The 14719-nt window shown below is 43.0% G+C and overlaps 1 protein-coding gene across 1 annotated transcript in view; it reads left to right on the top strand.

Moving 5' to 3' along the window:
• LOC130110282 (GTP-binding protein Di-Ras1) overlaps positions 1 to 10364 on the top strand; it is a 38495-nt gene extending 28131 nt beyond the window's left edge. The window contains exons 2-4 of the mRNA XM_056277333.1: positions 6423 to 6607; positions 7110 to 7280; positions 10074 to 10364. Of these exons, the coding sequence (XP_056133308.1) occupies positions 6470 to 6607; positions 7110 to 7280; positions 10074 to 10364 (600 nt within the window). The 5' untranslated portion in view covers positions 6423 to 6469. The remainder of the gene's footprint in view (positions 1 to 6422; positions 6608 to 7109; positions 7281 to 10073) is intronic.
• Positions 10365 to 14719: the final 4355 nt, after the last annotated feature.

Raw genomic sequence — 14719 nt, 5'->3', positions numbered from 1 at the left:
TCTGTTCACCCACCTGGGAAACAGAACCTGGATGTGCTGCGACTTCTGACAGGCTATGGCTTCGACCCTTTACCTTCTTAGTAATAGTTGAATCGTAATGCTGATGATGTGGGTCGTGAAGCTTATCCTACTTTTTCATTTATATATTGCACTGAATAAAAGCAAAAAGGTGTTTCTCCTGTTTGTTTTTGCTGTTTTTTTTGTCAATATTTTTTGAACAAATGATTTAAATTGGCCTATCTACTGTGGCGAATTCAGGAGCAGCCGGAAAGCGAACGTGGGTCTTCCACACTACGGGCGACTGCGCTAACCCGTAAACTAAAGGGTCCGACCCAGCTAGCGAGTCTAGTCATCCGTAGTCATTACACTACCCCCCTCCCTCGTCCCCGCGTTTTGGCATATCAGCTCCCTCGTGCCTCTGGGTGCGCGTGCTTCCGATGGCCTCACGGTCTCACCATCCCGCTTCTGACACCAGTGTAGCGAATTCAGGGGCCGCCGGTGTGTTGATATGGAACTACTTTGTGTGTGTGTGTGTGTGTGTGTGTGTGTGTGTGTGCTAAGCGCAGGGACATACTTCGTGATGTCATCGATAGTGATGCGCCGGATAGGAAGTTCAGTCCAGTGAGCCTACAAGTGAAAGTTATCGGTGTAACGGCGTTATGTTGTAACGTGAATAAAATAAGTGAACGTTAGTCGAGACTCCGTCTGATTAATGCCGACACAACACTTCATGATGTCAGAAGTCTAGAGGACCGAGATGGCCAAGTTTCCACCGGCTGAAAGTTTGGACTTTACTCGCCCTGACAATTGGCTAGAATGGCGCCAACGTTTTCAACGCTCAGGATAGCTACAAAGCTAAACAAAGAAGAGGGGGAGGTGCAAGTCTGCACGCTGCTCTACTCGCTGGGGAGAGAATCCGAACAGGTATTCAAGTCCCTTACCTTTGCACAAGGGGAAAGTCAGAATGATTACGAAACTGTATTGGCCAAACTTGATAACTACTTTGTACCAAGAGTTAATGTCATCCATGAGAGGGCTCGATTCCTCCGGTGTGTGCAAAAGTCGGGAGAGACTGCCGAGGAATACATACGTAGCCTGCATGAGCTAGCAGAAATGGGCGATTTTGGCGCTGCTAAAACTGAAAATATTCGCGAGACTGGTAATAGGCATATTGGATAAGGAACTGTCAGAGAATTTGCAGTTAACATCTGACTTGACTCTTCACAAAGCAGTGGAGCTCGTAAGGCAGTCAGAACAAATAAAAGGGCACATCACAGAGCAAGCAGGGGCCAAAGCAGCAGTGCAGTTAAATGAAGTCGCCTCAAAGCGTGCGCAGAATGCAGACACATGGAAACGCGGCACCGGACAGAGAAAGGGAGGCAACGGAAAAGGGGGCAGTGGAAAACAAGCAGCACAGCCACAGCGCTGGAGTGGGAAAGCCACCAAAAGCTGCAGGTGCGGGAAAGCACACGCTAAAGGAGACAGATGCCCTGCAAAGAATGCTGCATGTCTTAATTGCAGTAAAATTGGACATTTTTTCTTTAGTTTGCCGCTCCCGTGTAGTGGACGAGGTCACTGAGCCTCATGAGGGAGGAGATGAGAGTCAGTCCTACTTCCTCGGAGAAGTCACAGAGTTGTACAACTCAAACAGTGCACGGACAGTGAAGCTGCCACTAGAAGGTATCAGTTAACTTCAAGATAGACACAGGGGCAGATACAAGTGTCATATCAAAGACAACCTACAACCTGATAGCAAATAGACAAAAACTGAGAAAGTCTGTGATAAAATCAGACAGCCCAGGTGGTAAACTGAAATGCATAGGCCACTTTACAGCCACTACTGAGTGGAAGGGGTGACAGTTTAAGTTCAAACTGAATGTGATTAAAGGGCAGGACAGTCACCTACTAGGCTGCAATGTAGCCGTTGCAATGGGCCTTGTAAAATGCATAGAAGAACTCAAAAGCTCAGCACAGCCAAAAAGTTCCTGTTCAACAGAAATAGACACACTGAAGATAAAACCAGTCAAAATAAAATTGAAAGAAGATGCAGAACAGTACAGCATAACCAAAGCCAGGCGTGTCTTTGCCAATGCTTCCAAAAGTAAAAAGGGAGTTAGACAGCATGCTCGCTAGTAGTGTGATAACAGAAATCAAGGAACCTACTGAGCGGTGTGCCCCCAATGGTACTAGTGTCTAAGAAAAACAAGGAGCATGCGCTCCTTAAATCTGCGTGGACTTTAAAAAGTTGAACAACGCAGTCAAACGAGAAAAATACACACTGCCCACCGTAGATGATATTTTGCCCAAACTTGCTGGAGCTAAGGTACTTTCTCTGCTAGACGGAGCCAGTGGTTTCTGGCAGATACCACTAGACTCAGAGTGCCAAGCTCACAACTTTCATGACCCCCTTTGGGAGATTTTATTTCAACAGGCTCCCATTTGGCATTACGAGTGCCCCAGAAATATTCCAACGAGAAATGTCGGAGCTTTTGAGAGATCTGGAGGGTGTGGCCACGTATATATATGGACGACATCCTCATCTACTCAGATACCATAGAAGAGCACGAGGAGAGACTCCAGCGCACTCTGCTCACGCTAAAAAAAAAAAGCAGGGTTAAAGCTCAACCACGACAAGTGTCTCCTACGCCACCGAAAGCTCGTCTACCTGGGACACTAGCGATGAGAAGGGCGTGTGTCCCCGCGAAAAATCACCTCTCTTCATCTTAAGGAATCCCTTGAGGAATCCGTTGAGGATCCGACAGTTAAACATCTCCGGAGACTCGCCAACAGCAACAGCTGAATAATCACTCACCATGGTAGCCGTGAGTCTACGAAAGCTGGGTGACTATTTGTCTTTGTTTGTTTGTTTTGGGTCCCCCCCCTCTTGACTAAAGCTTTGGGAATTGAGGACTTTTGTTTGTGAGTTAACTGAACTGAACTGTGGTTGGGAATACTTGTATTGAGTTTTTTTTGATAACTGGGAAATCCCGAAGTGGAGCATTTTTTGATTGGCCACAACAGTCTGCAATATTTGCAATATTTTCAGCGACGGCGCACTAGTGCCTTTATGCTTTATGGGATGTCACTTTATGACTTTGCAAAAATGCGCCAATATGAGTGGCCAACAGGGGGCAGCAGTCTGCCTTTCTGAGACGTTTAAGGGGGTTTATAGCTGTCATTGCAAAATGTACCAATATGTGTGGCCATCGGGGGCCCCTTTTCCCACGTATATTTTAGGGGCCCCAAGCCAGTGCCTGGTTTGCTTGTTCTGACGGGATGCCTCTGCTCCGAGTTCCTTTTACTGATGTTTAACAGGCTAATTCCAACGAACACAACGCCAACGTTGTACAAACACCGAAACACCAAACACCGTAGAACTGAAATTACAGACAAAATAATTAGGCTAATTGGTAAATTCATTCATATTTTAGGAAATATTTGAATTCACACAATATAAACGAAAGACAAACATGGATAAAATACTGACCACTTTTGCCTGCTTGTCAACCAATGGGGGGTTAACTTAAATATTCTTTGCGACGAGATCTTCTGCTTTCAAATTTGTGCTTAGGCTACTCTTAAGAGGACAATCTATCTTTACATTTCAGCACAATTTGTCCTTTCATTCAAGCACAATCTCTTCCACGATGTGCACTCCTTCAACGTGGTGACAACGAAAAAAAACTATGAAGCAGGAAGTGGAAATAAAAGATAAAACCGGAACTTAATCACTTAACCGGACATAATCACATTACAAAAGTAACGAGTGCGCCTAGTGGTCAATCAATCAATCAACCAGATTTTACTTGCATAGCACTTTTCATACAAACAAATATAACACAAAGTGCTTCACACAATAAAACAATAAAATCAATAAACCCCCCCCTCACAAAAAAGTACAGGCAAATTTTGTAAAAGTACAGACAAGTTTAAAACTGAGTTAGTAACATAAACAAAAGTGCCATAAACACTGATTAATTAAAAGTAACAACAGAACAGAATATATAAAAATAGCAAAATATATAAAACACTCACAAACACTATGAATTTAGTTGTAGGCTGTTTTAAAAGGTAAGGTTTTTAACCTGCTTTTAAATGTGTCCAGTGTGGGGGCCTCTCTCAGGTCTTCAGGCAGGGCATTCCATCTACTTGGGGAGTAAAGAGAAAATGCAGCTTCGCCTGCTCTAGACCTAGCACGAGAGATGGTTAAAAGACCACTGCCATTGGACCTGAGAGTTCTTGCTGGTTTGTAAGGAATTAACATGTCTTTTATATAGCATGGTGCAAGGCCATTTAGCGCTTTGTATACAATTACAATAATTTTGAAATCAATTCTAGTTTTGACGAGGAGCGAAGGCAGAGCTGTAAGAACAGGTAATGTGCTCATACTTTTTAGTTCTGGTGAGAACATGTGCTGCCGCATTTTGAATTAACTAGTTGGTGCACAACTGATTTTGGGAGGCTGGTGAATAGTCCATTGCAGTAGTCTAGTCTACTTGTTATAAATGCATTGATTCATTTCTCACAGTCTGAAATTGATAGAAAGCCCCTTAGTTTTGAAATGTTTTTAAGATGGTAGAAAGCTGATATTGTGAGATGATTGATGTGGCTCTTAAAATTTAGGTCACTGTCTATGGTTATACCAAGATTTCTAGCTTCACCTTTGCACTCCAGAGACAGAGAGCTGCAATGACTGCAATTACAGAAATATACTGAAAATTAAATATAATCTGAACTGAATTATATCCATGCATCCATTATCTGAACCGCTTATCCTGCTCTCAGGGTCGCAGGGATGCTGGAGCCTATCCCAGCAGTCATTGGGCAGCAGGCGGGGAAACACCCTGGACAGGCCGCCAGCCCTTCACACAGGGCCCACACACACAAACATACACACACACTCATACCTGGGGGCAATTCAGTATGGCTGAGTCACCTGACCTCCATGTCCTTGGAAGAAAACTGGAGCACCCAGAGGAAACCCACGTAGACAACATGCAAACTCCACACAGAGGACGATCTGGGACGACCCCCAGGGTTGGACTAACCCGGGGCTCGAACCAAGAAACTTCTTGCTGTGAGGCGACCGCGCTAACCACTGTGCCACCATGCCGGCCCTAAATTATATGAAAATTAAAAAAATATATATATGAAAAATTATATAAAAATAAAATAGAAACTGAACTTAATTATATGGAACTTTTTTTTCTTTCCCGTTTGCTCCAATATAACCTTTGAAAATTGACTGATGGTCTGGTTGAGTTTATTTAAAAAAAAAATTTATTACCCAGTCTTGCAATTAATTATACATTAGTTTGTGTTGTAAAAAAATAAAATAAAAAACTGAACACAAACTCTGTCCCCTGTAACTTAGTTTCAGTTGGCATTGTATTGATGGCAGATGCCTTGTGGATCTTTTGTTTATCCGTTCATCTGGTTGCCTTTTCACTATTCATTAAGTGTAATTGTTATTTATGTACGCTTTTGTACGGTTATGGTTACAGACTCTCTCTCTCCACCTCCCTACACGTGTTTTTAGTGTAATTCATTTGCCAAAAAAGAGACAAAACGCACAAGAAACAAAATTAAAGATGAATTTGACAGATTTTTTTCAAAAAATAATTTTCTATTGATAGCGCGATAGTACTGTTATTGTGAATTATTTTGGCCACGATAATCATTTGGACTCAGAATTGAAAGGTTCATTCATTCATTCATTCATCAATCAGCCGATTCTTCGGGGTCGGGTCGCGGTGGCAGCAAGCTAAGTAGGGCACTCCAGACGTCCCTCTCCCCAGCAACACCCTCCAGCTCTTCCTGGGGGATTCCAAGGCATTCCCAGGCAAGATTGGAAATGTAGTTCCTCCAGCGAGTTCTGTGTCTATCCCGGGGTCTCCTCCCAGTTGGCCGTGCCCGGTAAACCTCCAAAGGAAGGTGCCCAGGAGGCCTCCTAATCAGATGCCCGAACCACCTCAACTGGCTCCTTTCGACGCAAAGGAGCAGCGGCTCTACTCCAAACTCCCTCCAGATGTCCGAGCTCCTCACCCTCCTCACCCCGGAAACTAATTTCAGCCGCTTGTAGAATTGTAGGAGACAGAATTGAAAGGTTATGAAGTTAAAGTTAGCCACTAAGCTAACTTTGAAAGTTCACTGTGCAAGCTACTGAATCAGCATGTTGCTGTGGTTACATGGCAAAACCGGCCAGCATATGAATTTAGAACAGTGATATATAGCTGAACTACTGTGTATTATATGTTTTTAACGCACATCGTCCAGCCAATCACAAACCAGTGTACTCTGTGACCGTGGTATAAATGCAGTTAATGAATGATTTTGGGTTTACGCAAATGTTGGATTTATTTCTTTAAAGTCTATGTCATGCACTTTTCCTATAGCGATTCATCTGCCCCTCTCTTCCTCAGCATATAGATCAGGCATCCAGAGCAGCAGGAAAACTCCAACTCCCAGGATGCCCGAGCAAAGTAATGACTACAGGGTAGTGGTTTTTGGAGCTGGCGGGGTGGGGAAGAGCTCTCTGGTCCTTCGCTTTGTTAAAGGCACCTTCAGAGACACCTATATCCCTACTGTAGAGGACACCTACAGACAGGTGACTGGAATGAAGGGTTATTCTCTAAACCATTACACATTTATTTAAGGGGAAAATATAAAACACAGTGGTCCAGCCAAAGCATTATCCTTTGTCAGCCATGGACCTGAATGATCACTGGATTGTCTTTGAGGTTACACAGCAACTTGAGCTAACCAATCAGACCAAAATGTGTACTAACAGAAAGAGAAAACCAATGTTATCTTTTTTTTACTTTTACTATATCTTTGTCAGTGCCAACTTTGCAACCCACCCTTCATATTTTTAAATCTTTCATTACTTTTGCACAACTGAATATAATACGATGCCCTTACTTAAACTAAAAATGGCTAATCATGCCCCTATATATATATATACATACACACACACACACACACACAAATAATACATACATACATACATACACACACACACACACACACATATATATATATATATATATGCATGACATCTGGATTAGGAACGATTGTCCTTCTCCCACTGAACCGTGTGATCTTTGCAGGTGATCAGCTGTGATAAGAGTGTGTGCACACTGCAGATTACTGACACCACTGGAAGTCACCAGTTCCCTGCCATGCAGCGCCTTTCAATCTCCAAAGGCCACGCCTTCATCCTGGTCTACTCCATTACCAGCCGTCAATCACTGGAGGAACTCAAACCAATTTACCAACAGGTCACTACGCTTGAGTGTTTGTGTGCATTTGTGTGTATATGTGAGTGATAGAAATTGCGTATGTGCACGAGTTATGAGTAGCATCTTCTGTGTGAGTTTTGTTCAATGAGTATGTTTTGATGGGTGAATTTCACTATGGTTTACAGAGGGCAGGTGAGAGGCTCTCTGACAAAGTGGTTCTGTTGTACACTCTGATACAGAGGTTTTGTTGTTGTTGTTGTGTTCCCTCTTATTATACTTTAACTCATTAAGATCTTCTGCTGATCTGAATTTGCTACTCCCTGTTTCGAGTGTAGGGTCATTTAAAATCTGATCTCACTCCCTGAATACATCTCACCTCACCTCACCTCACCTCATCTCGTCTCATCTCACCTCGTCTCATCTCATCTCATCTCATCATCAGCCACTTGGTCGGGTTGTGGTGGCCGCAAGCTAAGTAGGGCACTCCAGATGACCCTCTCCCTCAGCTCCTCCTGGGGGATCCCAAGGTGTTCCCAGGCCAGATTGGACATGTAGTACCTCCAGCGAGTTCGGGGTCTACCCCAGGGTCTTCTCCCAGTTGGACGTACCTGAAAAACCTCCAAAGGAAGGTGCCCAGGAGGCATCCTAATCAGATGCCCAAACCACCTCAACTGGCTCCTTTTGATGTGAAGGAGCAGCAGCTCTACTTCGAGCTCCCTCCAGATGTCCGAGCTCCTCACCCTATCTCTAAGGCTGAGCCCAGACACCCTACAGAGGAAACTCATTTCAGCCTCTTGTATCCACGATCTCATCCTTTTGGTCACTACCCAAAGCTCATGACCATGGGTAAAGGTTGGAACGAAGATTGACTGGTAAATTGAGAGCTTTGCCTTCCGGTTCAGCTCCCTCTTCACCACAACAGTCTGGTACAACTGCTGATGCTGCACCAATTCGCCTTTCAATCTCCTGCTCCATTCTATCCTCACTCATAAATAAGACCCCGAGATACTTGAACTCCTTCACTTGAGGCAACAACTTATCAATGACCATATGACCACAGCTCCTTCCTGCCGCATCTGCAATAGTGGCTTTGAACATGACTCACTCAGACTCCATGTCCCCAGTCTCCCTCAGGATACACGAGAACTTCTGAGTTGTAAACCTCATGGACGGGGGCCTTCGCCAGACATTCCCAGTTCACCCTCACTACGCATTTGGGTTTGCCAGGTCTGTCTGGTAGCCTTCCCTGCCATCTGATCCAACTCACCACCAGGTAGTGATCAGTTGACAGCTCTGCTCCTCTCCTCACCCGAGTGTCCAAAATATACGGCCACAGATCTGATGATATGACCACAAAATCTATCATCGATCTTCAGCCTAAGGTGTTCTGGTACCCAGTACACTTATGAACTACCTTATGTTCAAACATGGTGTTTGTTTGGTCAATCCATGACTCACACAGAAGTCCAATAACAAGGCACCGTTCGTGTTACGATCGGGCAGGCTGTTCCTCCTAATCACAATCAAGCCGCTCCAGGTTTCTCCATCATTGCCCACGTGAGTGTTGAAGTCCCCCACCAGAACGATAGAGTCCCCAGGCGGAGCCCTATCCAGGACACCACCCAGAGATTCCAAGAAGACTGGATACTCCAAAATTGCTATTCGGTGCATAAGCACACACAACAGTCAGAGCCTTTCCCCCAGCGACTTGCAGTCATATAGAGGCGACCCTGTCATTCCCCGGGGAGAACTCCAACATGGCGGTACTCAACTGGGGATTTGTGGGTATCCCCACACCTCCTGGCGCCTGTCACCTTGGCCAGCTCTAGAAAAGTAGAGTCCAACCCCTCTCCAGGAATTTGGTACCAAAGCCATGTGTGGAGATGAACCCACTATATCTAGTTGGTACCGCTCAACCTCCCGCACCAGCTCAGGCTCCTTCCCTGCCAGAGAGGTGACATTCCACATCCCAAGGACCAATCTGCGATGCCAGAAGTCGGCACGCTCCGGTCCCCACCTTTGTCTGCCGCCCGGCCTGCACTGCACCCTACCCCAATGCTCATCCCCACGTGTGGTGGGTCCACAAGGTGGTGGCTCTATGTTATTTTTTTAAGGCTGGGCCCAACCAGGGCCCATGGGCCAAGGCCTGGCCACCAGACACTCGCTGGCAAGCTGTCTTCCCCAGGTCTGGCTCCAGAAGGGGGCCCCGGTTTTCCTTTTCCAGGTGAGGTGCTGTAGCTCTTCTGGTGTACTTTCAATGGGTCTCTTGAGAATTGCTCTTTGTCTGGCCCCTCCCCTGGGACAAATTTGCCTTGGGAGGTCCTACCAGGAGCTATTGCCCCCAACAACACAGCTCCCAGGATCACCAAGACACCCAAACCCCTCCATCACATTAAGGTGGCAATTCTCGGAGGGGCCCCTGAATACAAAAGGGTAAAAAAAAAAAGAAAAGACCATAATCTATACCAGTGTTTCCCAACCCAGTCCTCAAGGAACCCCTATCCTGCAGATTTTCTTTGCAACCCTGAATAGGTACCTGTTTGTAGTTATTCAACCAATCAGCAATGAGTTATGTCAGATGTTGCACACCTTGCATAGTTAAGTGCTGTGAGATGGTTGGTTGAGTAAGTACAAGCAGGGCTACCTATGCAGGGTTACAATGAAAATCCACAGGACAGGGGTTCCTTGAGGACTGGGTTGGGAAACACTGATCTATACAGTATGAGGACAGTGTGAAGTCATTGGACCATGTAATCTGTCTTTGCTTATCCTTACCTATACTTTTACCTCCTAGGTCTAACTAAGTGATCAACCTTCCCTCTCCATCCACAGGTGCTGGCTATCAAAGGCAATGTGGAGGCCATTCCTATCATGCTCGTGGGCAACAAGAGTGATGAGACAGCTCAGCGAGAGGTGGAGACCAAGGAGGGTGAGACCCAGGCCACTGCGTGGAAATGTGCATTCATGGAGACTTCGGCCAAGATGAATTACAATGTTAAAGAACTGTTCCAGGAGCTGCTGGCCCTGGAGAAGAAGAGGGACATGAGCCTTAGCATTGATGGCAAGCGATCGGGCAAGCAGAAACGAGCTGACAAGCTGAAGGGGAAGTGCAGCATCATGTAGAGGAGAACAGGGACACTCTTTAAAAAAAAAAGCTAAGGGAACCGGAGTGGAGGCAGGGGACAGCCACGGAAATAGTATCAGTTCTATTCCCAAAGAGAAATGCTACCACCTTTCTTCTCCAAATCACCACCCTAGTCTCTGTCACTGTGGAGATGGGGGGGGGGGTGCTCCTCTGGCAGCATAGCTCCTCATTCTGCTACAGAACCTAAATGCCCATAAGATCAAATGTATCAAGGTTGTGACTGCCTTGACAGGAAATAAAGTCAATATGAAATATATCACCTCCTGGTATCATTAGAGGAACCCCTACTCACAACTGAACTGACATTACCCACCACTGCCCCCCCAAACGTGTACACACACACACACACACACACACACACACACACACACACACACACACACACACACACACACACACACACACGCACACACACACACACACACACACACACGAACTTCTCTGCCTTTCTCTTGTGTAAGGCAGGTCCCCTCTTGAGCTCTCTGATTGAAGAGGATATAGGATGTCACAGAGACCAGACGGCTTTCAGCTTAATTTAACAGTGATCTTGAAATGCTTCAATGAATTCCACTTGACTCCCACAAGCACAAACCAGGCTTTCAATATATATACCTGTCAGTTTCATTTGTTTTAAGATCATGGTGTTTTTATCAATAAAGCTAACTTTAAGAAGAGAGGATGCTTATAAAACCATAGTGAAAGCATGCAGCTCTGTGTACTGTACATATAATTTCACTAGCAGGAAAGATGACTAAATTGTCTCAACAGTTGCTCTATGTTTGAAATGCCTTTCCTACCAGTTTACTTGACACTTTTGTACATTTATCTGAACATAAGTGAGCTTAAACCTTACCAAGCACAAACACAATAAAGAAAGAGAGCAACAAGCCGATAAGCACATTTGCAATTTAACCAGTTTCAGAAAAAACAGTTCTCAGATATACAGTACATTGTTTATTTATACACCTAACATGTACCCATGTCGATCACCTTTTTAGGCACTTTTGAAAATTGCTACATCTGTTCTACTGTTCATTGTAAAAAAAAAAAAACAGTTTTGGTATGTTTTTGTGTCTGAAATGTCAACATGTCTCCTTACTTTGTGTTTCAGATCACATACCCTCGCTTTAGCAATATAAGATGGCTGCACTTTGCATTTAGAGAGCAATGGGACATCAGAAGATGAAAGTGTCACAAACAGGCCTTTACACCGTGCTGAGGGCTGCCAGCACTCCTGGACTGGCATGAAAGGTGCTGATACACAAGTCAACTGTTAAGCCAGTCTCAAGGGTAACACTGGGATTGCCTCAGAATTACACGTTAATCGAACAGGAACATTTTCCTGCCATTTCTATCGATTTTGACTTGAAGTTGATACGTTCCTGGGAATGTTGCTTCTCTACATTGGCCTGAAAAAGTGTATTTGGAACATGAGAAATCAAATCCAATCAAGTATTTTTTTTTCTTTCCTCACACTGAATGAGTGAATGGATAAACATTTTGATTATCATAGAAATGTTTTGCTCAGCCAATATCTGCCGGTCATGTATACCGCCTGTAGTTGGCAACCCCAGCAATGCTATGTGCTGTTTACTTAATATGTCTAGTTTCTTTTGAGGGTATCTTGCAACTTTTCTCATGTGATGGAACTGATTAAATAAAAAGATGCACAGTACAGTTAACGTCTTTTGACTTTTATAACTAAGTTACCTACATATACAACTGTATACACGTTTAAACTGAACTGCACACATAGTCGATAAATAAATTGATCAATATGTCTATGAGATGATATTGATATGGACATAAACTCAATTAGTTTGATGCAGATATTAATAAATAGAAATCTGCGAGTGAATCTGCTTATTTTAGCTAAGATGAAGATTTTCCCACAGCTTACTTTAGATCCTGGAAGTGGAACCATGTTGGATATGACTTGACTGTCTATTTGCTATGTGTTCTTCATCTGTCATGGTGCTATCAGTTTATGTCATTGTTTTTTTTTTTTAACCCATTTTTCTCCCGAATTGTACTTGGCCAATTATCCCACTCTTCCGAGCCGCCAAACCACCCGGACATGTCATTGTTAAGTTGAGAACAGTGTTTATCGTTCATTTGTTTTTGATAAAGTTTGTTAATAAGGGTGTCTTCCTGCCTGCCGCCCAATGACTGCTAGGATAGGCTCCAGCATCCCCGCGACCCAGAGAGCATGATAAGTGGTTTGGGTAATGGACAGATAGTTTGTTAATCCAACAAAAGGAGAGATTCTCTTTTGGTCAGCCAGCTAGAAAAGCCCCCCTGAAGTAGTTATATGATTATGCATCGTATTTAATGATCCTGATATAGAAGTATGGGATTAAATCAACATGCCCTCTTGTTAAAGGATGTCTTTACCAACGACTTGGCCATCTTGGCGCCCCAGATATTTTGCAGCACATTTATTGATTAATGACTCATGCACCACATACAACCTCTATGGAAAAACCTTTTAAAGCTGCTACAAGGAGATTTTCACTGTTTACTCATGAGTCTCAATCTTATTTTGATGCCTCTATATGACAATTACAAAATAAATGTAATTGTAATTAGTTACAGTTAAAGAGAAAAATATGTAATTAAATTGCAGTTACTAATCAAAATGTTGGTGATTACAAAGCGGTTACACCTGAATGTTATTTTAGGTAAAAAAAATTGTTTGTTTTGGTGGTTGTGCTTTAAAATCAAAACATTCCAATCTTAATTCAAGCTATATTCAGGAACTTTAAATAAAAGTTTGACAGTAATAAGTGCTGGGTGTTGAGGCAAATTTGTAACTTGTGATATTGGGCTATACAAATAAAATTGACTTGACTTGAATTGAGCACTGCTGTAAGGTTTACGCTGCATGGTTTACATTTAGGTTTTTGGGACTTTTCAGCTTTATTGCCCTGTTTAAAACATCTGTTAGAAAAGTAATCAAAAAGTAATCAGATGTAATAAGTTACATTACTTTGAAGTAATTTGAAATAGAGTTATCATTACATTTTTAACAGGGTAATTAGTAATCTCTAATCTAATACATTTCCAAAGTAACCTTTCAAACACTGCTGACAGACAGGATATATAACCATAATTAGAAATACATTACCACATTGCTGGAAATCTTGCCAAAACCCATTTTTCCAATCAGTTCCTACCAGAGGGTGAATGTAAATCTTTAAGACAAGACACACAGCTTATGTGAAATGAAGTCATATTGCAAAACCCTACTGCTTTTGCCCACAGGGGCGCACAAAGTCAACAAAATTTTTTTTAGCAGCTTTACAATATTGGCCAAAGGTCATTTTACAGTAGAACTTAATGGCAATCACTGAAGGTTTCTGAATGGAAAAACTAATTGTTACCAACCTATAAGTGCTTTTACACAGAAGCCATGCTTTAAGTGTCTTACATGCTTAGGATAGCATTTGACTATAGGCTCTGAAGGCTGATAATGGAGGTGACTGAGGGTCTTTTCCAAACCTGAAGACCACATCAAACTGAATGCACACTCAAGCGACCAGGCTCAGTCTACATGCTCTATAGGATAGGCCAGGCTGACTGGAAAGTTGGCTCACCTCATGCAAAAGGCCTGTTAGGACTTCACCTTAACCTGAGTTTTTATCATACACACCAAAAGCCTTGTGTAATGATTCCTGATCCCAGGTGTAATGTGAAAAATAATAGGCCTCGAGATTTATCAATTCATCACTGATTTAAAAAAAAAAAGCTAATCTCTAAATACACTCTAAATGGTTTTGATGCGAGTTTGGGAAGCTCACAGACTCACTGATAAGGGACTGCATCATGTGTGGATTAACAATTGATAAGGTGAGAGCTAGACTGCTCAGAGAGCCCGATTTGTCATTGCCAAAAGCTGTTGATATCTGCAGAGCCAACGAAGCTACACAAAGCTACCTGAGAGCTTTGCATGAAGAAACTGAAGTGGCAGTGTTTCAAGTGATTAAACCGTTAAAAACACTAAATAGCCTACAGCATCTTCACTTTAATAATCAGTTTATCATAGGAACAGACAGCTGCCGCTAACGTATTTGGCCCCACAGTAACGTTAGCAGTAGTGAATTGTAGTTTCTCATGTGGCTTCCACACAAACACACTATTCTCTACCATAACAGACATTTTTTTTTTATTGAACAAAACATATAAACAAGAAAATATTACATCACAATAGGACAAAAAGTAGTTACAAAAATATAAATTATTTCAAAATTAAAATTTACATATCCATAAAAAAAAGAAAAGAAAAGACAAAATAAAAAAGCTCGAGATACAGGATTTAAGTTAAATTATATTC

Source organism: Lampris incognitus, chromosome 3 (genome assembly GCF_029633865.1).
Source record: "Lampris incognitus isolate fLamInc1 chromosome 3, fLamInc1.hap2, whole genome shotgun sequence".
NCBI classification, from domain to species: domain Eukaryota; kingdom Metazoa; phylum Chordata; class Actinopteri; order Lampriformes; family Lampridae; genus Lampris; species Lampris incognitus.
The sequence above is the reverse complement of the archived record's forward strand: the minus strand, read 5'-3'. Positions and strand labels throughout refer to the sequence as shown.